Genomic DNA, 16,518 nt, shown 5'->3' with positions numbered 1-16,518 from the left:
GTCATACTGTCCTCCAATTCTGATAAACTAAATAAACTATTTTTCACCTGAAAATCAGAACCTCCTGTATCATTTAGGATTAACTCAGCTTTGCTCTACATAGGTTGAAATTATTACTAATACAATTTATAACTAGGTGGCTTAAAGCATGATTGAAAACAAAATATTTTGAAACGGCTACACACAGCAATAAAATTTGCACCCACATCAGTGTGAATGTCAGCATAATCCATGGCTTAACCGCCATTAGCCCACACCTGTGCATGGTGTTTCAACGGACACTTGTAAAAACAGATTTATAAATATCATTTACAAGGTTATAAACAGTACTAATAATAGACATTTCAAATGCGAAACTTGGTTAAAATATGAAATAATTAGTTCATTAATTGAAATTACCTGTTGAAAACTCTACTCAATCGTCCATAACTTTAGATTTTTACACGTATTATTATTTGTATTGGTATTTCTATGATTGAACAAAAAGAACCAAAGAGAGAATCAATTCACATAAAAGTATGGTATAATTATTTTTTATGCAAGACAAAGCAGGTATTTGACCACAATCACACCTTATGTTAAGTGAGTCTATTCACTCTCGCCTTGAAAAGGCCCGGATTACAGTGTTCAGGAAAGACAGCAGCAGGCAGCGAATTCCAGTCCCTAGCTGTTCGCATTAAAAAAGAGTCATCGAATGACCCCCCTACCATAGTCAGTACTTCCCCGGACTCATTGTATATCTGATACGCTATCTAAGTTGCTGATTACTTGTAACTTTGTTACCGGAATAAGTATGTACAGGTCACCTGAGAAACCAAAATGTAGTTTATCTGACAGATAAGTTCCTTAAACGCTATAATGGGAATTTATCAACAACTGATGTTAGATGTAACATGCCCTAAACTATTTTTGGATCTCTATTTTTATCGGGGTTTACTCTCTGTGCTAACTCTAAAACAAAAGCATGTCGACGCCTTCGCGCGAAGTCACGCTTTTTAACTTGGCTGTACGGATGGATGCCTTTGCTACATTTTAAAAAGTTCGGCTGGATTTTTCACATGTGTGTAGGTAGTCAGTTGACACAACGTGCTCTACTAAAAGGGCGTCCCGAAAGACATGGAAAGGGCGTAACTGGAGTCGATGAATCGGCGTATCCCGCGCTTCGTCTAATAAAACAGAATTGCCTTTTACTTACGCTTCTTTGCTTACGTAAAGTAAAATGTTCGCTAAATGAGACACTTTTTGCTTAGCAAATACCTATTTTATTAACTATCAATCATTGATTCCAATTTGCAGTCAGTGATTTTTAGTTTAGTTATTTAAAATACGCTGCGATATAGGTAAGTACGTAATATTAATAATATTAAATAGGAGAAATTGTGACTCTCGTTACCGCATGGTGCTTCAATACGATTTTTAGTTTTTGTATCGTATCAACTGAATGAGCATATTGCATCGCGTCGGTGCGGCTCTATAGTTAAAGTACACTACAGTGATATAATGTTAACATATGAAACTTTTACCGACTAATATGGAGAACTTGTTGGAATAACGTTAACATAATAGGACTAATATAATATAATATACGAGTAGTAGAGATGCAGGCAATACGCGATCGTCGTCAATGAAACGAGCTCAATAAATAATAACACTTAAATTGCATCCACCATATCCAGTACAGACATTAAAAATGCTCGTAAACAGACGCACATTCGGGAAACCGCAATTGAAATTAAAATGCAATACGCAATCATAATTTTTACTTTAACTGCGGTAAGGATTGCTTTATAGAATTGATTTGTAGGAGAATTCAGCTTACAAAATATTTCATGTTACAGATAGCAACTGCTCAAGTAGAAGAGTTTATATCTCCAGACACTTATATTACTGAGGTGAAGAATTTGGATGATTTAACTAAAGCTATTAGAGACAGTGCTCCTTTAGGATATGATGACCGTTTCTCATATGATGTAGCAAATATAGACAGTCCAAACATGGACTTTAATCCTCAGAGACAAAGTAAAACAGCAGATACAATGTTCGCAGTGAATTATGAACCTTTGCCATCTCTAAGAGAGCTGGTAAGCAAGGATATTGTTATAGATAACAAACATGTTCAAGATAAAGTTATTCCTGCGCTCATATCACTTCAACAAGTAACTAGCAGTGATGTGCAATCGCCAATGAATCTAAAAGCTACCACTGTAGATGATATTTTAGCAGACGCAAAAGTGATAGCAATGGATGACATTCAATTTGATGAAATTCAAAATGTAAAAACTATAATTGGTCCTGCACTCAGACCACTTCAACAAGTAATTAGCAGGGATGTGCAATCAACAACGAATGTAACAACTACCACTGTAGATAATATTGTAGCAGACACAAAAGTGATAGCAATGGATGACATTCTATTTGATGCAATTAAAAATGTTGAAACTAAAATTGGTCCTGCGCTTAAACCACTTCAACAAGTAACTACTAGCAGAGATGTGCAATCAACACTGAATCTAACAACTACCACTGTATATGATATTGTAGTAGACACGAAAGTGAGGGCAATGGAAGACATTTTATTTGATGAAATTAAAAATGTTGAAACTAAAATTGTTCCTGCGCTCAGATCACTTCAACAAGTAACTGGCAGTGATGTGCAAGCAACAACGAATCGAACAACTACCACTGTAGATGATATTGTAGCAGACACAAAAGTGATCGCAATGGCTGACATTCAATTTGATGAAATTCAAAATGTTAAAACTAAAATTGACGAAACTACTACTTCTAAGCCTAATGATACTAATCAAACAACAACGGTGGAAAACAGTTCAGATAAAAAGGTTTTAGTGTCAAAGTTCTTGAAAGTCGATGAGACTAACGGAGATATGAAATTCTCTTTAGTTAATGAAGCATCGGATCTTACAAATTCAAGTTCACGGAAAGTATTTTTTGCCAAACCTGTAGTAAGTAATGGGACAGATTTGATTTCAATGACAGGCGAATTAAATAAACCATTTGTCAATCAAGGATCAATGAGTGAAGAGGATTACAGACCAAAGGATTTTTCTAAGTCTACATTTGTTGGTGTTCCCATGTCCAGATTACTACCACTGTTACGTAAGTATTTAAAATATAGAAAACCAAGCCTCAAAGCGACTTTTAGAAGTATATCAGTCACTACTAACAACTTGATCTTTCGTTTGGAATGGAACGCGAAAGCTTAAAATCTATGTTTTTTTTCAATAACAAACTTTTTGAAACATGACTTACTTGACTTATGGTCCTATGTCCCCTAGATGGGGCAGAGGGCGTCCACAACAGTCCTCCATCTCGTTCGGTCTTGAGCTTCTCGCTTGATCTCGCTCCAGGTCTTGCCGATCTTCTTCGCCTCGTCCGCTACAGTACGCCGCCAAGTTTGCCTGGGTCGACCACGTTTGCGTTTTCCTTGGGGATTCCAATCCAGAGCCTGCTTAGGGATGTGATCGGGGTCCCTTCGGAGAGTGTGGCCAATCCAGTTCCACTTGCGGCGCTTGATCTGCTGATCGATCGGAATTTCGTGGCAGCGTTCCAATAGCTCGACGTTGGAGATTTTCTCGGGCCAGTATATGCCGAGAATTCGGCGAAGGCAGCGGTTGATGAAGACCTGCAGCTGGTGCGAGATAACCTTGGTGACCTTCCATGTTTCACACCCATAGAGCAGAACGCATTTTGAAACATAACATAACGAATTTGAAAGCTGCCATGGCCTCATTCTATGACTAGAAGAATTGCATAATAAATTCAGGTTAAATTTACATAAGTCTGTGTCTTAAATGATTAATTGATGATTTTAGATTCTTCAATGATTTTTCAGGATCCAAGACTAAATCTGAAGGGGACAATAAGAACTTTCCCAACATTAGGAAGGACCTTCAAATATCACATGGGTTGCCCAGTAGTGTCGTGGGATACATTAAGGACAACGCCAGGAACATCGGGGATATTGTATTCGGTGGTAGATGACCCATATAACTATTAAATTTTATGTGCTGAACAATCATATTTTGTCATTTTATATACCACCAATTATTGTGAAATACCTACCTGGTGGTTTTATTATAATCTAAGTACACTGTTCTACCTTGCAATGTGGTAACCATAAAGACGAAATAAAGGTACCTCATAAAGGTAGCAGAAAGGCGCTGGAATAGATATGGAAATTATTGAGGCCTATGTTCAGCAGTGGACGTCCTATGTCTGAAATTATGATCCATATTAATTTTAGGAAAGTCTTCCAAAGGTGTGTATTCACTTGCAAGTCAATTCACATGATGGTATCAATATTAATGAGTATGTTACTCTATTTGTGACCCCAAGCACGGAAGACGAAACTAATTAAAATCCCCACATCACGTCTGAGTATATTAATCAGCGCAAACCGTTAAGGAAGTTTTCTTCGTTTATGCATAATCGAGTCAAAACTTCAGGTTTGGTAACTGCTGCCACAATAGCCGTAAATGCAGTAGACGCGGTTGTTTTATAAAAAAGAAATAATTGAGAAAGTGATTACTTTTCAATCTAAAGAAGTCCACAGTTCTGATCTGCTTGCACGTAAGCGCTACCTTCACCAGTTCATCTGTCCACCGAGTGAGTGTCTACAATCTTCAAAGAAAGTGAAGTAAGTAACGTTCATTTTATTATAAGCTCCATGGCTTGTGATTTTTTCAATTGTTGACCTCTCTTGGTGTGGAATCATGACTAAAAACACCAATTATTTAACCACTAGGTAGACCATAGAGCCATTGAGTTCTTTCATTATCATCATCATCCTTTCAGCCATAGAATGTCCACTGCTGAACGGCCTATGTTCCTTGATGAGTCCCAGTTTGGCCAGTTAGTTGATAGCGACTTGCGTCTTTAATTTGAGTTCTTTAACACCTTATATTTACTTTAAAATCTTTGTACGAGTTGGTTGTACTGCTAAATATTTACGTGGGGGCAAATAAGACAGGAAATAAATACAGAAACTTCTGAATATATTTCTATTATAAGATTTAATTGCACCGCGAATCTATTATGTGCCGTATATTCGGAACGCTGTAATTATCGCGAATGCTACCTCCACCGCCATATTTAATGCTGTAGATTCAGACGAAGCTGTTTCGGCTTTCAGTTTTAGCTGGAATACAATTTGTAAGTGGAGTCTCTAGATTGTGTTGTTTCTGAGCTAGTTCACGATTGTTGTTGTAGCAATTCTATTATGGAGATAAATAACTTTTGAATAGAATATACCCAGAAATAATAATATTAATAATCTCTATATTTAACGAGCAGGCACTTCTTGGCGATATAAGTTATGTCATATTTGCAAGTTTATTTCTTTTTCCTTTCTTGTCTTGTATAGTGTACAATAAAGTATTAAAGTGTGTTCTATAGATCTATGTCTAAGCCTGGGCTTAGCGTGGAATTGAAATCTTTGGACGACGATATTGTTGATTCGATTCTCAGACAGGGTCAGTAATTAGTGATAATTAGTTTCATTGCATACCTTTAGGATAATAATTATTCGAATTTGAATGGTTTGTAAAAATAAATCGTATTATTTTCAGAAAGGCACTTTTTTAAGTCTCTAACAGTCTTGCAAACTCTTAAGTATCTGAGATAGCTGTATCTAAAACCCCTTAAATCTGTAGCTCTACTACGTAGGTACTAAAACATAGCACAAATGCATCAATCATTTCTCTACCCTTATCTTATAAGAATCTGTAGCTCTACCAAGTAATAAAACATAGTACAAATGCATCATACACTCATAACGGGACGCCATCAGTACGAACGGGGTATTTTTCACTTAACACGCCCTATCTTATCTACAGCGCCATTTTGGCTCCATCTCCCTACATGCTGCAGCGAACCTAACACTGCAAATAGCGGGTATTACAAATAGGTTACTAAAGAGGCGAATACACACTGGTAAAGCATTTTCTATCTCCATCATCTGGATAAAGAATAATGGACGTTTAAAAGTGCCTTGAAAAAGACCTACTACATTTTTATATGCATAACAAGGCAGTACGCAGGCCGCTACCAACCGGGCAACATGGAAAGCATTGGGGGAGGCCTATGTTCAGCAGTGGACGTTCTATGGCTGAGATGATGATGATGATGAAGGCAGGTATTTGACCACAATCGCACCCTGGTGTTAGGTGCGATGCAGTCTAGGATGGTACATACATACATATCTGCCCTATAAGTGCCTATTCACTCTCGCCTTGAGAAGGCCCAGATTATAGTCTTCGGGAAAGAGCAACAGACAGAATGTAAGAGACATACCTACTATTATAGAAGAAGAATGTCAAGAAAAAAGAACAGATCACAAAATTAAATGAAATTCAAATGCCGAGATGTCCATGAAAAATCAGATTATTCTAAGTAGGTACATACATATAGGGTGATTTTTTCAAGTGTGCATGTTAGCATAATAAAAATAAGAAAAAAATTAAAGGAAAATGTTTAAAAAGAGTTTGGTGACTAAGATCATAATAAGACTTTTAAAATGCTTTTTACGTTGCCGTTTATCAGCACCCTGATTACACAGTGTTAAAGGCTGCTCCGTTTTCTATACACCCTGTATACGGTTATAATAATCTGAGGTAATCTGTAGTTAATATTTAGCGTGGATGTGTCAGTGTCAACATACTCGTAGAGCTAATAGCGGCTGGCGAGACGCCAGCGCCCCTAGCGGAGCGCGAGGAACTAAAAAGCTACTAATGTTTGCTTTGAAGAAATTGGTTCAATGTAATGATATCTAGTAAGTTTAAACTAAGATGAAATAAGCAGAATTTAGGTCACGGGCTACATTTTTGTTACAAAGTAGCCCGTATGACAACGAGATAAAATATGCCACAGTGTTTACCTTGATCTACCATTCAACTAAAGGATGTCCACTGCTGGCCAAACGCTTCTCCTAAGGATTTTCTCCACTGTTGGACAAAGGCCTCCCCTAAGGATTTCCACTACAACCGGCCCTATACTGCCCTCATCAAAACTGATTCTCGTTGTACTTACCGTGTCGTACGTAGGAAGGTATTAAGAGAGTTCTGAAACAGTCGTTTCTGAACAGAGTGATCTTATAAGGGTTCCATTTCATTCTGAGATATGAAGCCCTAAAAGAGCCACGCAGATTTCAAAGACGGAGGTCTTGAGAATGTCGAAGGTAAATGAAGATTTACAAAAAACTTCTATCTACGAAAACAAAAACGAATCAAAGCGTTGTACAGTCAGCGTCAAATACACTCGGCATCAAATAAATCGCACCTCCCGCGACAAGCACTTATCAAACGTATGCATCCCCACTTCCCACCAATATTGATACCATTTGAAAGCCTAGTTCTAAACTTCATTTCATTAAAGGAAAGTTTTTACCCCAAAAATGTGTCTTTACAAGGATCCAGAGTCACTTCTTCAAAAAATAGGTAGTTACGCTATAGCCATTTTTTATGACTATAAAACTGTTAAGTTGGGATTAATCGCTATCCATCTGTTAAAGAGGCCACGTGAGATCTTCATTTGGTTTTGTAACCATAAAAATTGGTCTAATTGATCCCAGAGGTGAGCCCAAAGTGAGGTCTATTTTCAAGTCACATTTATGGTATATGTTAATCATTTATTTAGAAATAAAATGTATTTTTCTTTAAGGATATTTATTGGGCTTTCAAATAACACCAATATTGTTGGGGTACCATGATTGTGTCAGAAGAAAATCTTTAAAGTTCGCGTCGCGGAAGGTGCGGTTTATTTGATGTTGAGTGTAGTTCGTGACACTCAAAGTGGCCAAAAAGTTGACAACACAACCTTATTTCAATTGTAATAAAGACGTGTTGCGAACCTTTTGGCTACTTTGGGTGTCACGAACTACTTATTTGACTCAGACAGTACATTTTTGTCGTCAAATCACAAACTACACAAAATACCTCAATGTTCAGCTACGACTAGCTATGCTCTTCTGTATTGTAGCTACTATACTTTTCTTTATTAGGTATGGCGTCCATTGTTTGGTAATAACCCTCAGTGGCTCCACCGATGCCACAAAGCTTAATTAATTAGTTGAAAGCAAACACTTCTTTGAAATGTCCAGTGAGTCAGTCCTGCGTCATACGAGCTTTGTGACACAATGTAATGGGGTTCAGAAACATTCGGGCTATAACTAGAAACTACTTACAATAACCTGACAATAGGGTTTTTGTCTGACATTATGGCATTTGGGACATTTGGCATAAAAAATGCACACCATTTAATAGGAAAATAAATATTCTTACCATTTCAGCCAAAGGATATCACACTGCTGGGCAAAGGCCCAAGGATTTTCATAACGTCCGGTCCTGTGACGCCACCTTCATTGTTGGTCCATCCAGATTTGGGAGGCCTACCGACGCCTGTGAAATATTTTGCAATCAAATTGGATCAGACATGTGAACTTAAGCCCAGCGTTGCCAGTTTTTTTTTCGCCAAGTCGGGACTTAGGTACTTTTTGAGTGAAAATAGCGGGATTCTTCCGCCAGAAGCGGGACATAGTAAAAAAAACGTATATAATCAAAGGTTTTCAAATATTTATCTTTTATTTGACTTAAAATTACGTTTACGTGACAATAGATAGCAAAAGTAGCCATAGAAAATGTATTTTAACAAAAAAATAATATTTTAAATCAGATTTACTCTATCGTTAAATTCGTCTTTAGAATAAAAAAAGAAAAAAATTAAAAAAGTTTTATTCTTTAGAATAATATGGCGTTTCAAACAAAGTCTGGTGAAGTGAGTGTCTCTCTCCGAAAAGCGGGACCGAGCCTGTCCCGCGCGGGACATTTATTTTGATTTAAAAATCGGGACGTCCCGCCAAAATCGGGACGTCTGGCAACGCTGACTTAAGCACATATTAGGAAGGAACCAAAATCATTTTCCAACTTATTACATTGAGAATCTACACAATAAAAATATTCAACTCTCTTTGTGTTCAAATGTTAATGTTGTAGCTTGAGTTGTAATTGAGTTTTGAGTTCTATTCAAAATTCGGACTTATTTGCGTCGTTTCAATCAGGCCTACTGTATTCATCTTTTTTGTTTCCCACTAACATGTTCTGTGAAAACAGAAAATGCTCTGTGACAAAGAAACGCGGTGTCCACTGAAAGGAGTTTAATTAACTGAAGTAACGGGATTTGGTTTATTTTTGTGTCGATGCTTTGGCGTGGAGATTGGAAAAATTTAATAGACTGTTATTCTTGGTCCTTTTGAGAAAGATTTTATGGACACGTTGAGACAAATAAGTATCAAGACGACGAGTCTTTGATTAAAATAACCTAACTAAACGACAGTGTAATTAATTTGTTCATAGTACACTTTTACTTACCTAGGACTCTATGTATAAATAACATAATTTACTAGTTATGAATACTTAGGTAAGTATTACAAGAAGTTATGAAGTGTTACAACGAAATCACTTGGTTTATTAAAATTACTTTTGTTCCTTTTCTTATTATTTAACCGCTGCAGTCTTGGAACAGGTCGATTAACTGGACATAGTTGTAGCAATCCTCCTAGTAACGCGGATTGACCATACATAGTTGCGACAATATTGGGTGAAACTAGTGTGGCTAGCTCAGAAGTTATTCATAACACCGTGGTCGGCCATGATGGAGCTGTGAATGGTTATCACTGGCCGGAATACAGATGACATCGCTAGAGCCCAGAGCTAGAACCTTTAAAAATAAAAAATACAGATGACATTTTGCATGTTTGTGCAATTCTTTATTTGAAAACGTACACATTACTACCTACAATAGCAATAGGTAGCTACAATAAATTTTCGATTATTAAACAGGGTGGAATTTTGTAATGCCACCTGGAGGGAAAGTACTCTTAATACTGCAGATAGAAAATTTTACTGAAAAAAAAACATTCCTTTATTTTTGAAAAGAAAGAGAACTGCAATCATGGATTTTCGAAAATTTTCGAAAATTCACTAACATACCATACAATTTTCTGTACATGATTAAAATAATTTAAGATTTTATGGATTTCCTTTAATTTGATTTATCAAGTTTGTTAAGAGAGATTTCATCCTTATACTTGACCCTAACGATCGATGCAATAAAAATACAGGATGTAATTTTTAACAGATTTTAGTTGGTTCGATTCCCGGGTGTGGCAAGCAAATTTTTGGAAATATTTGAATGCAGTTCTATTTCTTTTCGAAAATAAAGGAATGTTTTCTTTGAGAAATTTTTTCTATCTACAATATTAAGAGTACTTTCCTTCCAGGTGGCATTACAAAATTCCACCCTGTATAATCGTGGTCTATGATAAGGAAAAGGATAAGAGAAATACCAAAAACATGAAAAAAATCGTTTCTGAAATGGTGATAGCTAGTACTTTCCAAAAAAATTTTTTTTGTTTCATTTTTCTTCAATTCATTAGTTTATAATCTCCTTAAGTTTGGCACGCTCATTACGGGACACCCTGTATACCATTTCGTAAAAATAGGCAGCAAAACGACAAAAGCAGAGTCAATTAGCTTATACGAGTACGTTTAGACCTTCAAAATCCAACCTATCCTAGACACTTCGAAACTGAGCTGCAAATCAACTGCCGGTCAAACGGACCGCAAAGAAAGTTCGCGCCAAAGAAGGCAAACACGAATGGACAGAAGTTGGCTAGTTAGGGCGCACGTGGCGGCCGCGGGCAACTAATACAACTACCCGCAACTTGTTATTTGTCTAATTCGGTTCGGGATGGGATGGACCTCTATGGTTGCGTAGCTCCAACTCGTATTGTTCTTTGAAGGTTAACAAAAAGTTTTGGGGAAATAAAAAGTCTGGAGATTTAATTATTAAATTGTACAGGGCAGATTTGTACTATCTTAGACTGCATCTCACTTACTGCGATCAACTAGGTACCTTGTTATGCATAAAAAATGCATTGTATAAAATACTTTAAGTTATAGACTATGAACAGTTCATACATTAGGTATTATTGTATACCTATGTATAAGTTCTAATTTTCAATAATCCGATTGAGCAGTGATGCCAATCACTAAGGACCCAGTTGCATCATCTTACTTTAACTTTGACAAATGTCAAAAATCTGTCAAACTCCATACAAAAAACACCGGTTATTGTTAGGGTTACAATAAGGTGGTGCAACTCAGCCTAAGTCCATCGAATATTATGTAATTGTTCTCTTTTCGTTTTGACCGTAATTAAAACTATGTAAGCCTTTGTAAAACCTCGTGGCATAGTAAGCACTATCATGTACTGCTCTACCATTCCTAAAGTCTAGAAACATAGATTCTCCTTCTACTATTCCTCTCCTAATTTCGACTCAGTCACCTGATGAGAATGACTCATCATGATAATTTTTCTTTTGTCACTTTGTTTACTTTTTTTTTATATAAGTTTATATTTTTCACAACAAAATTTTATTCATAATGGTTTGCCCAACTTTATGTGTATATTTAACTGTGGAAACTTAATTGGTTTATGTGTTTTCTTACTGCACCTAAGTTAAATTATATTGTAACTGTATGTTTCCCAAAAATAAATAAATAAATCAGGTGACTGAGTTTCTTCCTCCACTTCTTCCCAGCATCAGCCGATATGTTGTCCCGAAGTGGTGGTAGGGCAAGTTATATTGGGACTTTTATTTAAAGTGCTCTGAAAAGAGCTTACATACTAATAAATAATTTGAATTTGTGTTTGAATACGAAACTACACGTAGGTATCGTTGCAAACTGGACTCGTTATGAAAATTTCCACATCAATTAACAGCCTTTTTCTAAATGAGCAACAAATCCCCACGTCAATAAAGATTACCGCGTTCCTCCATCGCGTGCAACCGAATAACTCCATTGAAAACCCGGACAAACAAACAAACAAACTGGAAGTGGAGCTAAGAGATCGATGGGGTTAGGGTGAGACCTCATCACTGGATTTGGTGATTCTTTGGCTGTAACAAAAGAGGTTACAAAAAAAGTGTCAAAATTGATAAGACGCCATATTCGTTTGATATGGCTAAATCCAGGTTACTACCAGCGGAGCGGAGCGGAGAAGTGTCGGGCCGTCAAATTTTTATATACAACGTGCTCTTTTTGATTTTCTGGAACTCAAGGGGAATAATAAGACCACTTCAAAGAATGGAATGGCATTACATTTTTTGTTAAATTCAACAATTTTTTTCGACTTATTTTTTCATACAAAATTATTTGAAAACTTAATTTTTCACTGAAATAATTCATAATTTACATACACTTATCAATAAAAAGTCTGCACAAAAAGACTAGGTGACAATTTTGAAAAAAAAAAAACACTAGAACTAGGTATCTTCTAAATGTAGAATCCACAATATCTTCAAAAATATGCTTTTAGAAACACATATTCCTAAGACTCTTTCACTAGTTTTTATTTATAGAATATACCCCTAAAATTTCCGGAAAACAAAAGGAGCACGTTGTAGAATTAGAATTGTTTACCCACAATTAGTTAGTATATTTTTAAACTTCTATGGCTAAATAATATAAAATTTGTGTTTTCCAATAATAAGCTATTCAATCAACCACGAAAGCGCTACCCTAGAGCTTCATTCTCACTGTCAGAAGGTAGGATACGTTCCACCAGTATTGGTGATCTAATTGAACAATAATATTTTGTTTTGTCGCACAACAACAACGAGCGGCGCGCACTACTCCATTAATATTCTATTACATTAATAAATTACTTACTATAAATATGTAATTAGTCCCATAGTGAAAGTTGTTTAAATTCATGGGTAAAAATCCTGTAAAAAAATTGAGATGGTAAAAAAAACCACTATAGTTATTGATGGCAGTGCAGTTTAACCCTAACGCTTGGAGGAATCGAAAAGTTCGTTAATTTAGTCGGACCTCGCAAATTGAGCTGGGTAGGAGACGGATTTACATTGTTTTTAGTTTGATGTTTACCGTAACGATGTGCCGATCAGTTTGTGTTGGGCCATCAGTTAATTGATTTTTCGTTGAAAATTTAATTATAAAAAAAGAACATTGATGGAAAAAAATACTTAAAAAAGATTGAACCACATTGCTGGAAATGTCATCAGCTTACAATGTTCATGGTTTAGTTATTGAATATTTCATTACAATAAAGCTCTGTTCAATAAAGCTCGTGATTGATTGAATACTTTATTATTGAAAAATAGAATTTTAAAACACCAACTTATATTATTTAGCCATTGCATTACATTGGAAGTTCAATGAAACATATTAATTACGAGGGTGGTCTGAAAAGTTTCCGACCTCAACGTGAAGATGGCAGCACACATCAATTAAAGTCAGGGAATGTAATTGTGCATCTTTTGACAGCAACACTTCAAAGTTTCAGCCATTTTTGACGCGCGGTTTTTATTTGAAAGTCGTTTGAGTGAGTCGATGTGAGTATTTTTGTGAAAATGGAAAAAATCGAGTATCGAGCTGTCATAAAATATTTGTTTTTGAAAGGGAATACCCCTACGCAAATCAAAGATGAGTTAGATTCTGTGTACGGGGACTCTTCACCGTCATTTACCACAGTAAAATTTTGGGCAGCCGAATTTAAACGTGGCCGTAAGAGCTTGGGAGATGATGAACGTTCGGGACGTCCAAAAACTGTAACTACTGACGATAACATCGCTAAAGTTCACCAAATGGTGTTAGACGACCGCCGAATTAAAGTGAGAGAGATAGCAGAGGCAATGAAAATGTCCAATGAACGTGTTTGTCACATATTAAATCAAGATTTAGGCATGACAAAGCTGTCCGCGCGTTGGGTGCCGCGTTTGCTAACGTCAGACCAACGACGTGTTCGAATGAACATTTCCAATGCTCTGTTGGCGCAGTTTAGGCGCAATAAATCCGAGTTTTGGCGCCGACTAATTACTGTAGATGAGACTATGTAGAAAAATAAAAATAAATTTTAAGAAAAAAAATCTTGTATCTATGTTAGGTCGGAAACTTTTCAGACCACCCTCGTAATAGCGGGTAAAAAAGAGCACAGAAAAATAAGAACATAATAAATAAAAACTTGGATAGTAATAGTATTCTGAATTCATTATTGAAGTAAGGTATTTTATACCTTGAACAATCATTTAGGCATGTTATCCTATTATCCTGAGTTGTTTTGAACTTAGGTCCGAACTTGTTCCAGTCTCCGACATCATATTATTATCTCTATCACCCTGTATTATGCACATCACTAATAAGTTGTACAATTGAGGCTTAGTCCACAACAGAATCCATTACAGGAGTTTGTCGTACACCCGTCACGTTAGATTTATAATGGAGAGTAGAGACCCCTACTCTGAAAGACAATTTCGAAAACCATTTTCCACCTATTTCCTTCACTCGTGTGAACATTTCAGGGCGAGCAAAAGAGATGGATTTGGTCGAGTATAGCTTATTTATTTTGCAGGATAGACGCCTAGATATCTTAAAAGCGTGTCACTATGGGACTATTTGTCATATGGTAAGTGATTTCCCTCGTACAAGCTTGGATTTGTTGAATCACCCCATAGCGTTACATGTAAATAAATTCGCGAAAGATGTGTGGAGTCTTTTAGTATGAGTATGGGGTATGAATTTCTAAGAGCGACAAACATTTTTATCATGATTGTAGTGAAAAGGTTACTATTTTGTTTCAAACTAACGCATGTGACGTTAATTTCATCGAGTGATCTATCGATACTACATAATGCTCTGTTAGTGTAATGTTCTACTTATGAATTTGATATCAGGTTCTGTCTAGTTTATTGATGTTAATTAATTATAATAACGTATTATACGGATAATTAAAACAAATACCATTTTGCAGGCAGAATTTGTATACCAATTTCTAATACTAGCTTTAAGAATAAACACTGCCTGTCGGTTTTTTATTTGGTTATTTTATAGTTTATTTTATTTATGGAGAAGCGAGTTTTTTAACTTGAATGTCAGAATTAACGTAGTAAGTGAACTTCTCTATTTTGTTCCAAGGTACTCTGGGTATTTCCCCGTTTTTTCTAGAAGCTGCTTCTTGAGCTTCGCAATTCTTCTTGTAATTGGGATTCCACCATTTCCTGAAATTGCTATGAACTTTGCCGACGCTTTTGTACAACGCTTCGCAAAATTTGCAGATGGTGTCAGTCTTGTTCCTGATGATATAGTGGTTTTGCCAACTGAAGTAGTGAAGGTATTCTGTTTGGTTGATGATGAGCTTTGCCATTTTTTCTGCTGTCTTCTTTGGGCCTAGGTCTCGACCGTTGATGTAGGAGTCAGGGGGGAGGAACCTGGAATATTAAATAGTAGGTGTAATGAAAAAGAAAACTATTTTCATTGCTTATTGTGCAATCGTGCCTGTTGGCTACTTCTGTTACATATTGCTAAGATGAAGTAAGTATGGACTTCATCTTAGCAAAGAAAGCTAAACCCTAAGTTTAACATGTCATTCGAAGAGCTTATTAAAGGACATTGTCAGAAACCGCCTTAGATTCCTGGGCACAGCAGTAAAGTATCAAAATTAATCTCTTACTTTTTGAATACTTAAATATTAATTAGATTGTAACGGACACTTGAGGATTAGAAAATGAAATAATAAAAGTCTTTTATATGTATTCCATAATACTATGACGACATCCGGACATTTTAGGGCGTGGCCTGCTCCATATCCTATGAAGTTCCATAATTTGTGTCGATAAAATCTATGTAAAATCGGCACAAGGCAATGCCGTACTTCATTGTTAGGAATTCATGTAATAGTGATGTTGACTGCGGTCATCATAGACAATAAGATACCGATCTTGTAAATAAAATAAATCGTCCAAATTGCTACAGTATAACTAGATTTTAATTAAAAGTTAAAAATATATTGCACGATACTACAAGAAGCTATCTAATGTGTCCAACTGGTCGAAGGTCATGAATAAAATAAAAAGAATTGTGATCATAACACTGATATAGACAATGACAACAATATGGGATCATCTTTAATATCTGTAACAGTTTCAAAATCCGATGAAAAATCCAATGCCGCTTAAAGTGAGAGAAATGTCTAAAGTTCTAATAGAATTGAAAGTTTTATTCGCTCAAAATGCTTATAACATTAATTGGTAATACATTTCAAATATTAAGTACCTTTATAATGTATCGATAGAACCAAAATGATGTCCTCTCAGCTTGGAAAGGGAAAACCCAGGATTGGGGGAGCGCTCCAGGCAATCTTCAGAACATTTCATAGGTAGTAGTAAATAATATTTATTTTATTATTAAAATTAAATATTTTGATATTGATAAAATTGAATATATCATTCGATTCAAATTCCGAATATTTTTCAATCGATAATAATTATCGAGAATTATTAATAATATTCAATTAAAAGTTGTTCAATCCCTAGTCATGCATAGACTAAGACGGTAACATGGAGATAGTTAGTTTGGTAAGTCACGTGTTAAATGTCAAGAGTGGAAAGTAAACATAGGATTCATGTTATTTATTTACGTG

The 16,518-nt window shown here is 35.9% G+C and overlaps 1 protein-coding gene across 2 annotated transcripts; it reads left to right on the top strand.

The window, feature by feature from the left end:
• Positions 1 to 1,963: 1,963 nt before the first annotated feature.
• On the top strand, positions 1,964 to 4,041 carry LOC135081276 (uncharacterized). Of its 2 annotated transcripts, none has more exons than XM_063976017.1 (2): positions 1,964 to 3,117; positions 3,854 to 4,041. In XM_063976017.1, the coding sequence occupies exons 1-2, from the start codon at positions 1,995 to 1,997 to the stop codon at positions 4,000 to 4,002; spliced, it is 1,272 nt and encodes a 423-aa protein (XP_063832087.1). In that variant the 5' UTR covers positions 1,964 to 1,994; the 3' UTR covers positions 4,003 to 4,041. The 2 variants fall into 2 exon arrangements, with proteins under 2 accessions (XP_063832087.1, XP_063832086.1); XM_063976016.1 differs by having other exon boundaries at positions 3,834 to 4,041.
• The last annotated feature ends 12,477 nt before the right edge of the window (positions 4,042 to 16,518 follow it).

The sequence above is a fragment of the Ostrinia nubilalis genome, chromosome 19 (assembly GCF_963855985.1).
Source record: "Ostrinia nubilalis chromosome 19, ilOstNubi1.1, whole genome shotgun sequence".
NCBI lineage: Eukaryota > Metazoa > Arthropoda > Insecta > Lepidoptera > Crambidae > Ostrinia > Ostrinia nubilalis.
This window is presented reverse-complemented; position numbering and strand designations above follow the sequence as displayed.